Raw genomic sequence first — 15,591 nt, 5'->3', positions numbered from 1 at the left:
TTTATTAGGTTTAGATAGAGCAGATAATATATGAAATACTGGCTGAGAGACTATTGGATGAACGATAGAAAAATTTATATACATAGAGAGAGAGAGAGAGAGAGAGAGAAATTATGGTTTGAAAGGTTTTAATTTCGACATTGATGGAATTGGGGTCAGGACTATGGAAACAACTAGAATTTCAGGTCCAGTGGGCGCTATCCCATCCAATGAAAGGTAGAATGAATAAGAAATAACGAGTGGTTCTCAATGGAGCAAGTAAATTAATTGGGAGATGAGAGAGAAAAAGGAAAGCATTAAATTGATAGGGAAAAAAAAAAAAGTTTGCGTCACGTAAAGCATTAAATTGATAGAGAAAAAAAAGTTTGTGTCACGTGTATATATATAGTACATGAAAAAGTTTATTATTTATATATTTTTAGGCGTATATAGTACGTGATATATGTCATTAAATTCCTCCACAAAAACAGTATATACAGTTACTGTACTCCCCTCGTTTATTCAATGTATATAAAGGGTGACGGACAAACCATATTTGTTTAATTTCAAGTGAAGAAGCAAAATAATATTATTGTATAAGAGTTTGAAGTGGAGAAGATAATCCAGAGATGGGAAAAGAATGCCACCCTTTGTTGAGTGGGAGGAGAAAAGCAAGAAGCAACTACAGCCATGGCTTCTCTTCAGCAGAGATGCAAACACTGGCCACCATTTGCGACACCATTTTACCTTCAATTCCCTTGGAGGAAAAACAAGACCATCCTGCAGGCAATAAGGCTTTGGAATATTTTTACAAAGCTTCTGGTTCTCAAGCTCCCATCCCTGACGAGGTAATTCACTGTTTCACCAACTCTTATTAATGCTTGAAAACTTGAGAAGAACACTAATTATTAATTAATTGATGCAGGTTGCTGAAATTTTAGTGAAAAGAGGCCTAATAGAAGCGGGGATCTTGATTAGAGTAATATTGATGATCCTTTCCACAAAGTTGGGCACGTTTTTGCTTTGTGGGTCGCTTTGTTTGAGCAAAAAATGGCCTTTCATCAACAGATTTTCGTGTATGTCATTCGAGAATCGGGAGAAGGTTCTACAAAAATGGTTCAAACATTGGTTTCTGACGCCCGTTCGAGTTGCATTTATGTACATAAAGGCTCTATGCCTCTTCGTTTTCTTATCCCGGGTAATTCTACTCTTCATTATCACTAGCTGAATTTTATTGATTTTATTATATATATTTAAAGCTTTCTTGATTGCTCAATACATTTCAATCAGATGCATTTTCATTAAATATTTGCATAATTCTGATGCAAAACCTAACGCTATTATAAGCGGTCAGAATTAATTTATAATTAAATTAATATTTCAGTTAAGTTTTTCGTTTTTCTTGGGACACCCAAACAGGTCCTTATTTGTTTTCTTTCATTAATTCTGGGCAAGACATACGGCAGGGGAACAGAAACATTTAGTAAAAAATTAATTCAGATAGTTTTGTTCCGACTACAATACATTTTATTTTATAATATAGGCTTAATGATTTTCACCCCAATCTATCCCAGACGGACAATTCATAATGTTAAATCATTTTCTTTTTTTTTTTCTTTCTACAATGTTACGTATGTGAGGTGAATTGACAAGGGTGCCCTTTCATGGTTAAGTTTTAAAGCCTAAATTCAAAAGAAGAAAAAGGGGTAATATTGGGTGTTTCCCAACCCAAGGGGGTACAATGTTCTTTCACGATAGATTGGGTTTAAAATACTATTTAGCCTATAATATAATAGTTGAGGTGCATGTAAACTGGCCCAAAACATCTTCGATTATCAAAATATCTATTTACATACACCTTAACTAATCATCTGGAGTCTTAAAATTAACGATCGGATAATCTTTTAATGGCCATCCTTATTAGTAATCGAAGGGAGTCGAACTCATGAGTAACATATCTAAGATTCCTAGTTGGCCGTCTGATCACCCAAGGGTTGGTTAAATATCTATTGTCTCCCATACTGTTGTTTTCATAATAAAATGAAGGAATCTACTAGAGGACTAAACTAAGGTATTCCATAAATTTGTGGATTAGTCTCATCTTAGCAATTAAATAGGAATTAAGTGATGATGGTTACGTGGAAAACTCTGAGAGGGTCATGCAATTAAGACTTGCACAACTCTGATTAGATTAGAGGTGATGTTTGGGAATTGGGATTAGTCTTAATTTTTAGCAAGAAGGAAGAAAATGAACGTAATTGCAAATTTTAAAAAATTCGATCCAATTTGAAAAATATAAAGATAGCATTGTCTAGGTTGTGGAGAAGCTACATCAAAACACAAGTTTCGTTCTTTAAAGTTTTTGAAATTTTCTTCTATTGTTCTTAGTATATTATTCCATCATTTTTCACTAATACCTTTTAAATCAACACAATTTGTTTATGTTGATTTAGGGTAAAATTAATCAATATTTTAATAACTAATTTTGTTCAATACGTAATTTGAACGTACAAAGAGTCCGGTTATATGGTAGTTTTTAAAGAGCAATATTATGTATACAAACTCACATTTGACATATTATCTACTCTATTTGTTTAGTTTATTCTTAATTCAAAATCATCCAATTACATTAAAATAGTATAAATGAATTTGTATAAAAAGTTTGTATTTGTTGTATAAAAAATATTAAATTTTATATGAATAAAGGACAAAAAGATCTTCAGGTTACAAAAAATTGTGGCCATAAGTTAAGTAGAAAAGAATAATATCATCTGTTGAAATGTCATTGTCTTTTTAAATTGTGTTAGTTGAATAACACTAAATTAGGAAAGATTCAAGAGAGATTTTACTTCCAACCAAACCACTTTCTCATACTTTAAATTTCTATTCAATTCATTTAAAGAGAAATTTATTTTTGCTGACAGATTTGAAGTACGTAGTGTCATATTCTTTATTATATACATAAATTTAGTTTCAGCTGAAGCTATAATCAATAAATAGAAACTTTGCAGGACTCAAAACTATACACGGCCCAATTCTAGGGCCTCAAAACTTTGCTACTGTATCGTTACAGAGCTGGTACGGCTTACGATTTGGGCCTTTGGGGTGTCATACTCTCATACTCATATCATTTAAAAACTTAGTGTTTTTTTTTTTTTTTTTGATGTAATTATTAAAACATTACAGAGAAGAAACTGAAAGATGTTAAAAATCTACTAAAATAAGAATATAAAAAATTTACGAAGAAAATCCTTTTTTTTTCAAAAATAATTTCAGAAAATTATATATAATTCACATTTTTTAGTTGTATCTTAATATTTTTAATATTTGAAAATAAGTTTGACATAATATTTAAAAAAAAATTAAGAATTAAAAATTACAGAAAACTGTGAAAATGACTTTTAATTGTTTTATAATTTTACATTAACTTTTAGAATTAAATTCGAAAACAGATATCAAAAGTATTTTAACTTATTTATACTAAAAACATTTTCATAGCATTTGTTGTATCTTTGTGTCTCTTGTTTTCAAAAACAAAAAATTGTACTTAAAATCAATAAATTATTTAAATTTTAAAATACAATGTTGAAGTAATTAAATAATTAGAATAATTAATGTAAATGAAATACTACACCATTTTTTAAAATAATCAAATTCACCATTTTTTTTTTTACAGGTTGACGAAAATGGCAGCAACCCAGCATGGGAAGCCATTAACTATCACGTAGACATTGATGAGAATGTGTGCCATTCTCAAAAAGAGAGGCCACTTCAGAAGGGAATCATCGAAACTATGTATGAAACTGAGAACACCCTTCCCCACTCATTCACCCAGAAAGGTCTCAGAGTTGCACAACGTTCCGAGCAGAATGTCCTCAAAATCAACTGTGATGTTGTAATTATCGGCTCCGGTTGCGGCGGAGGCGTTGCAGCCGCTGTTCTGGCAAGTTCCGGGCAGAAGGTCATTGTTGTTGAGAAAGGGAACTACTTTACACCTTCAGATTATTCTCTCCTTGATGGTCCCTCACATGATCAACTGTATGAATCAGGAGGAATTCTTACAACCGTTGATGGGAAAGTGATGATTCTGGCAGGATCAACCGTTGGTGGTGGCTCGGCTGTCAACTGGTCGGTGTGCATTAAGACACCAAAGTCTTTGCTTAAGGAATGGGCAGAGTACCACAAGCTCACTCTCTTTGGAAGCCATGAGTATCTCTCGGCCATGGATACTGTGTGTGAAAGAATTGGTGTTACGGAGAATTGTGTGCAGGAGGGGTTTCAGAATCAAATTCTTCGGAAAGGGTGTGAAAATCTTGGCCTTGAAGTTGAAAGGGTGGCGCGGAATTCTTCAGAGAATCATTACTGTGGATCTTGCAGTTATGGTTGCAGAAAAGGAGACAAAAAGGGGACTGATAGAACATGGTTGGTTGATGCTGTAAATCATGGGGCAGTCATTTTAACAGGATGCAAAGCTGAAAGATTAATATTGGAAAGGAACAAGAATGGAAGTGTGAGGGAGAAGAAATGCTCAGGTGTGATAGTAAAAGCTTTAAGTAATAACATCACAATGAAACTGCAAATTGAAGCGAAAGCAACCATCTCGGCGTGTGGGGCTCTTTTGACACCCCCTTTACTGATCTCTAGTGGATTGAAGAATCCGAACATTGGCGAAAACCTTCATCTCCATCCGGTGTTGATGGCGTGGGGATACTTTCCGGACTCAAACTCAGAATTCAAGGGAAATGCCTATGAGGGAGGTATAATCACATCAGCTCATAAGGTGGTTTCAGGATATTCCAATGTAAGAGCCCTCATTGAAACTCCTGAATTATCGCCAGCTAAATATGGAGTACTATGCCCTTGGGAATCTGCATTTGATATGAAGCAAAGGATGTTGAAGTATGCAAGAACTGCTCACCTCATAACAATAGTTAGAGATCGGGGAGCCGGAGAAGTTAAGGTAGAGGGACGGATAAGCCACAAATTAAGTCCATTGGACAAAGAAAACTTGAAGGCAGGGTTGAGGCAGGCATTGAGAATTTTAGTAGCAGCAGGAGCCGTTGAGGTTGGCACCCATCGGAGTGATGGGCAGAGAATCAAATGTAAAGGAATTAGTAAAAAGGAACTGGAGGAATTTCTGGACACGGTTTATCCGGCAGAAGGGGCAATGTCACAAGAGGAGAAGTGGACGCTGTACGGCTCTGCCCATCAAATGGGAAGCTGCAGAATGGGGATTAATGAAAAAGAGGGCGCAGTTGATGAGAATGGTGAGAGTTGGGAAGCAGAAGGGCTATTTGTTTGTGATGCCAGTGTTCTTCCAAGTGCTGTTGGAGTTAATCCCATGATCACCATCCAGTCCACTGCTTACTGTCTCTCAAAGAAGATCGCAGATTCTTTAAAGAAAAAACAGTCATCTTAAGTTTACTAGTTCCTACTTCAGGTTTTTTCGGACTGAATAAAGTTCAACAAGGACCTGTAATGTAGAGATGATTTAGCAGGCGGAGTTGCCTCTGTTGTGATGGAAACAGTAAATGCAGTTTATACATTGTGGAAGCGTGGATATGAAGTTCAAGTATTCTGGATTATCTGTACTAAATAGAAAAACGATTTCGATTATCTTTTTAAACTTTGATCTGTTGATGCGTGTATTCTACACAGTGTCATAGAACCAAATATCATACAAGAACATTGATGGAGATGGCGACTTTCTAATCCATGTGAGGTGACATAATGGAAAGGATAAATTGAGGAAATAGCAGACACTCTGAAACCAATAATGACAATTAACAATATAAATACATACATACTTGATAAGATATAAAGATACATATAGGAAGGCGGAATTAGATGATCAAGCATGACAGATTACTATATCTCAGTGAGAATAAAACTTCTCCAGTAAGTAAGTAAATCTTCCAGAGGTGGGAAGCAAAAGAAATCTGAATTTACTACAAAATTTGAACAATAAAGTAAAACTCAAAAACGCCCTTCGAAGAAGATTCAATAAGAGGCTATGAGATTCAGAAGATTTTCAAGAGCATAGTTAGAGTCAACATGACTATGGTGAATGGTTTTAAATCAGTTGTTCAATAACTATGAATTCAAAGTGATTTGATGATCATTTCTCAGTTACAGTAATTGTGAAAAGCAATCTAGTAATCTGATGCTCTTATAATATTTGATTCTTAGAAATCAACCCCAATTATGATGTGGGATGTTGACGATTATATCCAAGTTACAGGGCCAAATTTACAAGCATATATGCTGCTTAATTTATTTGCTACACTTGGAGCTTTACAATTGACAATGGAGCCGATCGAATCTGTGATGATTTTGATGAATGGCAGAGAGATCTCCCACATTGTTATAATAAAATGTGGATCCCTCTTGCAAAATATAACCTCCCTGCTCTGTCAGCCATTAAGTACTTCTATACATTTATTAATAAGACAGCTCATCAGCTGTCCGAATCTGTCTCGCGAAATGGTAAAGGAACTGCCTTCACTGCCCTGAACTTCCCAACATTGCTCAGATGTTCATTCTCCAACCTGTTTCATTAGGAATTATCAGTACATTAATTGTAGAAATGAGCCATAAATCATGAATTAACCTCACTAATGCCCTAGAGAATTAATGAGTACCTGTAAAAATTCCAATGCCCTCGTCGAATAACTTCTAATGAAGCCATGAAAAAATCTAGCATGCGCCCCTCAACATTGCTAATACGGAAACGTATCACAGTCTCCACCCAAACAATTCTTAGAACCACATTCAAGCCCTATAATTAATCCAAAATTTTTCACTCTGTTAGGACCCTTTTTCATAATCTAATCAAGCATAATTAATTTACTACGAGAAGGATGACTCACAATGGACATATAGTAGATGCTTTTGCTCTTGAGAATCAAGTCATCTCTGAGCCAAAGGTTCTTGGATTTTGGGTTCAAGAGTCCCCAATCCTTGACAAAATCCCAGTATAATTGATAAATTGTAGCCACCACTGAAGTCACCAAGACTATGCCAAACCATAGGTGGTTGCTCTGCCTATTGTAGGTTATCCTGGCACCGGCTGCCACCATGGCTGAAACGTACTTCCCCATGTTAGCTAAATGGTTAACATCACTTTCATCGAACCATCGCCGTGCACACTAATTAGTAACATCGAAAGGCCATGAATTAGTAATAAGCACGGAAAGATTCGTTAAATGTGTATAAAAGATATTCACAATGTGAAAGGAGATGTTTGAGTTTACCTGCATTGCACGCCAATAATATGGCAAAAACGATATGACATAAGCTAGTTCCCTGTATAGTCTTCCATTATTGCAGGTTTCATATTCGTGTGTCTTGAAACTTCCAGCAAGAAAGTAGCATGCTGTGGATTCCAAGTGTCTCAACAATGGAATCTGTAATAAGAAACAATTGTTGTTGATGATCAGAGAGGACAAATAGTGAGAGGTTTAATGAAATTTCCCTTCTATTGATTATTGACTAGAGTGATTACCTGGCTAGTGAGTTGGTCAGCCATGAAAAAGTCTACCATCAAAACCTGCATACATGAACATGATGCTTTAGTGGCTAATTCTAAATCTTCAAATCAAACTAACCCCATCCCAATGTTGCCAGTGCATTTATAATGTACCTTATAAAATGGTGAGCAGATTATGTTACGCATAATTCGAAGGAAACAATAGCGTGTGGGGCGATAGAAAATGTCAAATGGACATACGAGCAGGCAACATGAAATCTGGGCACGGATGCAAAAGATTGAGAATTAGTTATTCAAAACTCAAAAATGTATAAAATTCTTGCACCTCAAATGAATAATAGCACTAACCAGAAGGAGAATTCCAGGAATGGCATCAACTTGGCTCGGTAAAAAGCCGCTAGCTCGTAAGAGAAGATGAACAACCATTGCCCCAACCACAGCAGTCATGAAAGTGGTGCAAAGGAGAAATGCATCTCTGTTTTTGAGTGCAGTGCTTGGTGAAAATTCGAAAATGAAGTTGCAGTTGATCCTCGTACTCTTCCACATGAACAAGTTGCATCCATACATAAACAAGTGCAAGCATAACAATGCAAACACACTGCATAACCCCATAAATTTACCATTAGTATTTCATATTCTAAAGTTTAAAGAAGTTCATAAATTAATTTCCCTCTTAGTATAATGATAATAAGTGGGCTTCATGTAAGCCTACTCATGTAACTGAGAGGACTCAGGCCCATCTAGCTGTCCATATTTCATATACCAATCAGTGTAAAAGCGAAAGAGTGCTTTTCTTTAGTTAATAAATTTACCTGAAAACTGGGTAGACTGTTTCCATGTAAGCCACTTCTGTGCTAGCGGAAAAAATACCAGACAAATGAGCCAATATTGCGTATACGCTAAATAGTGATACAAAACAACCGGTGAACAACCCTGCAAAAACGACAAGAAGAAAACTCAGTTACCATGAAAATAGAATTTACTGCACATCAAATGCCGGAAAGCTTGGTAGCGTGGCCTAATTTTGTGCACATATTTTTCTCAATGTGAACCAAATAAAAATTGTTTCCACTAGTGGGGGGATTAGTGGGTAGCAGCTGCCAGGTTTGTAGCAGAAAAGAGACTAACATCAATCAAATTCGATATTTCATTATCTTATAAAGTGAAAAAGAAATGACATTACATGATTAATTTATTGAACTAGTTTTTTATCTATGTTCACTGGACCAGCCATAGACGGGAGGCAGTGTTTGAACACTCCTTTTCTTTGCTTTTTCTTTGTCAATAGTAGGAAGTGGGAAATCTCTTTAAATGGCTTTATACCATTGCACTAATCCTACTTTTATGATGAACACCTGATTAATTAAGCAACGATATGATTGTTTGTCAAGCATTGATGAAATGAAAGGCAAGATCGATGCATGATTCGTGACTATGGGCGATTTTTTTTTTTTTTTTTTTGGAAATTTTGTAATGGTAATAGAAAGAGAAAGTGGGAGAGTTTATTACCAACAAAAAAGGTGACCATGTGAGAGTCCTTCTGTTGTTGGGGTCTCAAGAATTTCATTGCCTTTTTCCTGTCACTGTTGGCGAAGTGCTTTGTGAATATGGACTCCACTTCATCCATTAGTCTAACCACCTTATCAGACCAAATATAATATTTCACTTATTATAGCATCTACTTAAAAAAAAAAATATAGCTCATTTTCCAAGTATAGTGTGTATATATATATATATATATATGCACTTAATCAACTATGGTATCACATCAATAACATTTTTTAGCTGGTAATCAAATCAACATATGTAAAAACGTACTGAAAACATTTTGAGCTTGAGAAAGGAAGTTGTGGGTGGAGACATAAACCTAAATATGTAAAAGGAGTATACTTTTACGTGTTGAACTTAAACTTATCAACTTTTCAATGCCTTACCTTATCGGAACTAATGAAATAAGACCTCTTTACTACTTGTAGATAACTTGCGGATGCCTTCTGGTTTGATACCTGTTCACATGAGAAATAACTTGTTCAACATATATGTTGTTAAACACACAGTTCTTAACTGTTAACAGTATGTAAAATTCAATTTCTCCTTTGTGTTTTCCTTATCAAATTGTACAAAGTATAAATTATCATACAATATACATACCCTGTTACTCTTACAAGTCATTTTCTGGGTTGAAAAATTAGATTCAGCTGTTTGGTTAAGTGTTATGGGCAGATATATATATATATGTATGTATAGTTGTAGGGTCTCGCAGAGGATCACATATCTCATGTGAGATACATCAATATTATTAATTGTTTTCTACACGATTTTGTTCGTTCAAGATACCAAATGCAAGCATTATCCATGTGTTCTCTCATTTGTCTTGTTATATGTTTTTCTACTTCTCAAAGAAAATCGATTAAGCTTTCACATTTCTTTACCAAAGTTGCTTTCATTAAACAAAATATAATTCCTATTCAATATCTATATACATTTGCCTCGTGCTTCATCATTTGTTTTTGTACCATCTATTCAACTTTACTTCTTTTAAATTTTTATGATAGTAGGAAAAAAGCTCAATCACGAAGCTCAGTAATATGACCTAAAGTGCTCCCTTCCAAAAAAGAAAAAATCTGAAGTGCGAAGTTAAAGCAAATTTTTTTACCAAAAGTGTGAACAACATGACCAATTTATCTTTGTGTAATCTGGGTTTTGTTTTGTTTTGTTTTGTTTTGTTTTGTTTCTCTCTATGTATAGATACCGTGCATGCGTGATGAGGCTGGCATATGACCGTCTTACCTTGTCGAATTTCTTCAGTATTTTTGTAAATGCCACCATATTGAGCGAGCTGCAAAAATTAGTTAAACAAGATTAGAATTCACTGATTCACTCATCAATTTAGACCAAATTTGAAAATATATATCGTCTGAAATCATACTTCAATATTACGTAAATTCAAAGCAATATTTGTTGATGTTGCAATCCATGAGCAACCTTTGTATATAATTAAATTTCCATCAATATTTAAAAAAAAAAAATTTAACAATGAACAGTACTATTTTCACTATCGTTAAAAGAGTAAAGTAAAACAAAATATTACCTGTAAGTTTTGAGAAGGCCAAGACCTCTATAGAGCTCCACAAAAGCTCCTCTAATCTTCTTCTCAGCACACTGGATCTTCTTCCTATTAATGATATCTCCCGGCCCTTCTTTTTTAGGGTTATTGACTAAATCTTCCCATAGCACGGATGTAACAGCTGAAATTGTTCGTGTTGGTGTTTCAGCTGGAATGTCAATCCTCATCGCCATTTTAGGCTTCCCCTTTTTTGTTTTTGACCTCGTTGTAGCATTAATAAAACTCACACCATTTCTCTCTAGTGCTGCTATCACATCATCCGTTTGTGTTGATTCAGTGGGAGCTTCACTCAATGAAGCTTGGCTCTCTGCATCATACGTATAGTTAATTAAGATAATAAAACGAAAAGACGCCAATTTGCGGGAAGATTAATTGCACTAATTTTCCTTAATGATCAAGATTATATAATGATTTTTATTCAGCGTTGACAGATCATATGTAGGAGAAAGTCTCATAAACAGTCAATCGCAATATGAGTACAATTTTTTCACGGAACTTTCCTCAAGCTGTCCATGGAAAGGCGTTTGAAAAAGAATAAAAACCTGAAGAAAGTTATACATAAGGTGGACAGCATTAATTAATATTGCTTTTATCAATTTGTTTCTTGCTACATGTCTATCCATTAACCTTCGAATATGAACACTGACCAAGCACCACCTTCTCTTTGTAATACAGATGAATAAATTTTTCAATAAATATGAACTAAAATAAACACCTTTCTGGGTTATTACTCAACATCTCCTCATTTCTGGAAGAGTTTTGGTGGGCCAAAGGTTGCTTTGAATTATAAATGAAACCAGAACAAACATTTATTATGATGGGTTCATCACTTTTTCAATTGTAGTCCCAAAGATTCCACAGGTTAATTCCAGTGTTTTAACAATAATTGAATGAAGACCAAACAAATGATTTTGTAAATTTAATTAACTTATTAAATGTTCATTGAAATAATTTGGGTTTATGTTGTGGCACGTGTTAAAGTGAAAATATACAGACAAATTGTACTTCAGTTATATATATATATATATATATATATATATATTAGGCCAATAATAACTTGCCATGTCATGTAAGTTCTAATTTTAAAATGACTATATTACCCTCAATCTCATGAAATTGACCAAAACTCTTTTTGTAACGCATAACATAAATTTGTTTGTTTCATTTTTAAAGAACTGATTTTGATAGTTTTAAATAAAGCAAACTGACCAGAAAAATCAGAGTTCCGAGCAGAAGACGACCACGAACGAGGAAGAATTCCATTAGTAGGCTTCCGCCGCCAGTCGCCGAGAACTCGTTTGAGGTCTACAAGTATTTCCAGTTGCTTGTTGAGAATGTCTCCCCTCTCCAAAAATTCAGTCTCTTTTGTCCTGTAAAATTGGTTCACCTTGTTTAGCTCTTCATCCAATCTCTCAAAAAACGCCTTCACCTACAATAATCATAAGAAACACACACACATATATATATATATAACCTTACATTCAAACATTAAACAAAAAAAACAAAATTGTTTATTATATAAACCTCATCTTCTTCAGAGAACAATTGAGCAAGCTCAGTCTGGTATACTTCTTCATCTCCGTCTTCCATTACTTTGCTCTTCACCTGCAACAGAAGAAGAATGAAAATATATAAATTACTTCAACAACAACCTCCTCCTTCATTTAATGATCATTTTCATTGATTTTTTGTATGTGGGTCGCCTTCCTTTTTTTGTTATAAGTCACGATGGTTTCGTGATAAATAATTGCCCTTGAAACCGTTTCATTTGCTTTCATGACCAAATTTACAAAGCCATTCTTAACATAAATAGTTATATATTATTAATTACCAAAAAAANTAGACCAAATTTGAAAATATATATCGTCTGAAATCATACTTCAATATTACGTAAATTCAAAGCAATATTTGTTGATGTTGCAATCCATGAGCAACCTTTGTATATAATTAAATTTCCATCAATATTTAAAAAAAAAAAAATTAACAATGAACAGTTCTATTTTCACTATCGTTAAAAGAGTAAAGTAAAACAAAATATTACCTGTAAGTTTTGAGAAGGCCAAGACCTCTATAGAGCTCCACAAAAGCTCCTCTAATCTTCTTCTCAGCACACTGGATCTTCTTCCTATTAATGATATCTCCCGGCCCTTCTTTTTTAGGGTTATTGACTAAATCTTCCCATAGCACGGATGTAACAGCTGAAATTGTTCGTGTTGGTGTTTCAGCTGGAATGTCAATCCTCATCGCCATTTTAGGCTTCCCCTTTTTTGTTTTTGACCTCGTTGTAGCATTAATAAAACTCACACCATTTCTCTCTAGTGCTGCTATCACATCATCCGTTTGTGTTGATTCAGTGGGAGCTTCACTCAATGAAGCTTGGCTCTCTGCATCATACGTATAGTTAATTAAGATAATAAAACGAAAAGACGCCAATTTGCGGGAAGATTAATTGCACTAATTTTCCTTAATGATCAAGATTATATAATGATTTTTATTCAGCGTTGACAGATCATATGTAGGAGAAAGTCTCATAAACAGTCAATCGCAATATGAGTACAATTTTTTCACGGAACTTTCCTCAAGCTGTCCATGGAAAGGCGTTTGAAAAAGAATAAAAACCTGAAGAAAGTTATACATAAGGTGGACAGCATTAATTAATATTGCTTTTATCAATTTGTTTCTTGCTACATGTCTATCCATTAACCTTCGAATATGAACACTGACCAAGCACCACCTTTTTTTTGTAATACAGATGAATAAATTTTTCAATAAATATTAACTAAAATAAACACCTTTCTGGGTTATTACTCAACATCTCTTCTCATTTCTGGAAGAGTTTTGGTGGGCCAAAGGTTGCTTTGAATTATAAATGAAACCAGAACAAACATTTATTATGATGGGTTCATCACTTTTTCAATTGTAGTCCCAAAGATTCCACAGGTTAATTCCAGTGTTTTAACAATAATTGAATGAAGACCAAACAAATGATTTTGTAAATTTAATTAACTTATTAAATGATCATTGAAATAATTTGGGTTTATGTTGTGGCACGTGTTAAAGTGAAAATATACAGACAAATTGTACTTCAGTTATATATATATATATATATATATATATATAGTAGCCAATAATACTTGCCATGTCATGTAAGTTCTAATTTTAAATGACTATAACCCTCAATCTCATGAAATTGACCAAAACTCTTTTTGTACGCATAACATATTTGTTTGTTTCATTTTTAAAGAACTGATTTTGATAGTTTTAAATAAAGCAAACTGACCAGAAAAATCAGAGTTCCGAGCAGAAGACGACCACGAACGAGAAGAATTCCATTAGTAGGCTTCCGCCGCCAGTCGCCGGAACTCGTTTGAGGTCTACAAGTATTTCCAGTTGCTTGTTGAGAATGTCTCCCCTCTCCAAAAATTCAGTCTCTTTGTCCTGTAAAATTGGTTCACCTTGTTTAGCTCTTCATCAACTCTCTCAAAAAACGCCTTCACCTACAATAATCATAAGAAACACACACACATATATATATATATAACCTTACATTCAACATTAAACAAAAAAACAAAATTGTTTATATATAAACCTCATCTTCTTCGAGCAATTGCAAGCTCAGTCTGGTATCTTCTTCATCTCCGTCTCCATTACTTTGCTCTTCACCTCAACAGAAGAAGAATGAAAATATATAAATTACTTCAACAACAACCTCCTTCATTTATGTTTCATTTTCATTTATTTTCTGTATGTGGTCGCCTTCCTTTTTGTTATAAGTCACGATGGTTTCGTGATAAATAATTGCCCTTGAAACCGTTTCATTTGCTTTCATGACCAAATTTACAAAGCCATTCTTAACTAAATAGTTATATATATTAATTACCAAAAAAAACTTAAACTTTGGAATAATTAAGTAATTAATTGAATAATATGATGGGGATATGTATCTGCATTTGACATTTATCTCATGAGTTTCGACCCACTTAATTAATCTTGTGGTGGGTGATTTACAGTTAAAAGTTGGGACCCACTTGATCGAACGGCGACGAAGCGTAAACATTCTTTTGCAGCAACAAAGCAAACTCACCAGATAGAAAAAAGGAGTATTCTGGTACGGTGGTACGTAAGCAAATTAAAGAACAGAATGGACGAGGAACAAATTTCAAGAAAACGTCCCCAAAGAGGAAATTTAACTCAAGAGACCGAAATGTCGGAAATTCAGTTTTAAAATCGGCCAAACCATACACTTTTGCCTGAAAACGTGCCACTTTGCTCTCACACTATTGGCCTATTTACATAAACAATATATTTGCTTAGTGAATTCCCCAAAGCTTGTCTAATCTCGCTGGTTTTAATACCCAAAAACACACCGTATGATTAGAAATGCATGCATAATATGCTCAGTGTAATTTTCTTACCTATGATACTGGCTCTGTTGTCTTGACCGAAGAGATTGTTTGAGAATTGGTTGGCGATGAAGCGAATGGGATCGAAAATGGAGCGACCGAAGTCGGGGTTGAGGTGGTCATGGGGTTTGTGATTTTTTCTGGCGAGCTTGATCTTCTTGATATGTTCTTGAGTTGCCAGTAGTTAACGAAGGCGTCTTTCCATTCGGTATGATGAGCTTCGAGCCCTTTGAGAACTTCACCATGTGTTGGGTTTGAGAAGGAGAAGCTAGGTGAAGCTACTGTAAAGAGTGAAGGAGGAAATAAATGAAGACGAGAGGGATAAAGAGGGTTGATATATATATATATATATAGAGAGAGAGAGAGAGAGAGAGAGACTTTATATATAGAGGTCATCCGAGTTTGAGTCTCCATGGTTGCTAATAGGGGTGGTACTAGAGTTCATATCTAATCGATAGTTTCAGAGTCCTTAATGATTAATTGAGGTATGTGCAAACTGACCTAGATACCCTCAGTCATAAAAAAATAAAATAAAATTTATAAGGATTTGCCTCCACCTGGTATTTATGACATTTATTTTCACTTGAAGAACT

At 34.5% G+C, this 15,591-nt stretch overlaps 2 protein-coding genes across 3 annotated transcripts; one reads left to right on the top strand and one right to left on the bottom strand.

The window, feature by feature from the left end:
• The first annotated feature begins 483 nt into the window (after positions 1 to 483).
• Positions 484 to 5,627, top strand: LOC116126104 (long-chain-alcohol oxidase FAO1). Its single transcript, XM_031411806.1, has 3 exons — positions 484 to 827; positions 905 to 1,177; positions 3,656 to 5,627. The coding sequence occupies exons 1-3, from the start codon at positions 609 to 611 to the stop codon at positions 5,396 to 5,398; spliced, it is 2,235 nt and encodes a 744-aa protein (XP_031267666.1). The 5' UTR covers positions 484 to 608; the 3' UTR covers positions 5,399 to 5,627.
• Positions 5,628 to 6,117: 490 nt separating this feature from the next.
• On the bottom strand, positions 6,118 to 15,234 carry LOC116126127 (phosphate transporter PHO1). Of its 2 annotated transcripts, none has more exons than XM_031411831.1 (15): positions 15,014 to 15,234; positions 12,120 to 12,205; positions 11,805 to 12,024; positions 10,560 to 10,902; positions 10,259 to 10,307; positions 9,403 to 9,474; positions 8,978 to 9,107; positions 8,281 to 8,401; positions 7,817 to 8,066; positions 7,622 to 7,726; positions 7,484 to 7,528; positions 7,233 to 7,385; positions 6,849 to 7,127; positions 6,621 to 6,757; positions 6,118 to 6,527 (listed from the first exon to the last, which is right to left on the bottom strand). In XM_031411831.1, coding segments are annotated over exons 1-15 (2,082 nt in total). In that variant the 5' UTR covers positions 15,015 to 15,234; the 3' UTR covers positions 6,118 to 6,436. The 2 variants fall into 2 exon arrangements, with proteins under 2 accessions (XP_031267691.1, XP_031267692.1); XM_031411832.1 differs by having other exon boundaries at positions 11,805 to 11,965.
• Positions 15,235 to 15,591: the final 357 nt, after the last annotated feature.

The sequence above is a fragment of the Pistacia vera genome, unplaced genomic scaffold (assembly GCF_008641045.1).
Source record: "Pistacia vera cultivar Batoury unplaced genomic scaffold, PisVer_v2 Contig175, whole genome shotgun sequence".
NCBI lineage: Eukaryota > Viridiplantae > Streptophyta > Magnoliopsida > Sapindales > Anacardiaceae > Pistacia > Pistacia vera.
The sequence above is the reverse complement of the archived record's forward strand: the minus strand, read 5'-3'. Positions and strand labels throughout refer to the sequence as shown.

What these genes read in the sequence shown, in the direction of transcription:
- LOC116126127 (XM_031411831.1), bottom strand. An exon ending in TCGGAACTCTGATTTTTCTG is followed by an intron (nt 10,903 to 11,804) that starts GTCAGTTTGCTT and finishes CGTATGATGCAG; the next exon opens with AGAGCCAAGCTTCATTGAGT. An exon ending in TACTGAAGAAATTCGACAAG is followed by an intron (nt 9,475 to 10,258) that starts GTAAGACGGTCA and finishes TCATGTGAACAG; the next exon opens with GTATCAAACCAGAAGGCATC.
- LOC116126104 (XM_031411806.1), top strand. Translation starts at nt 609, where the DNA reads ATGGGAAAAGAATGCCACCCTTTGTTGAGTGGGAGGAGAAAAGCAAGA. An exon ending in AAGCTCCCATCCCTGACGAG is followed by an intron (nt 828 to 904) that starts GTAATTCACTGT and finishes TAATTGATGCAG; the next exon opens with GTTGCTGAAATTTTAGTGAA. An exon ending in TCTTCGTTTTCTTATCCCGG is followed by an intron (nt 1,178 to 3,655) that starts GTAATTCTACTC and finishes TTTTTTTTACAG; the next exon opens with GTTGACGAAAATGGCAGCAA.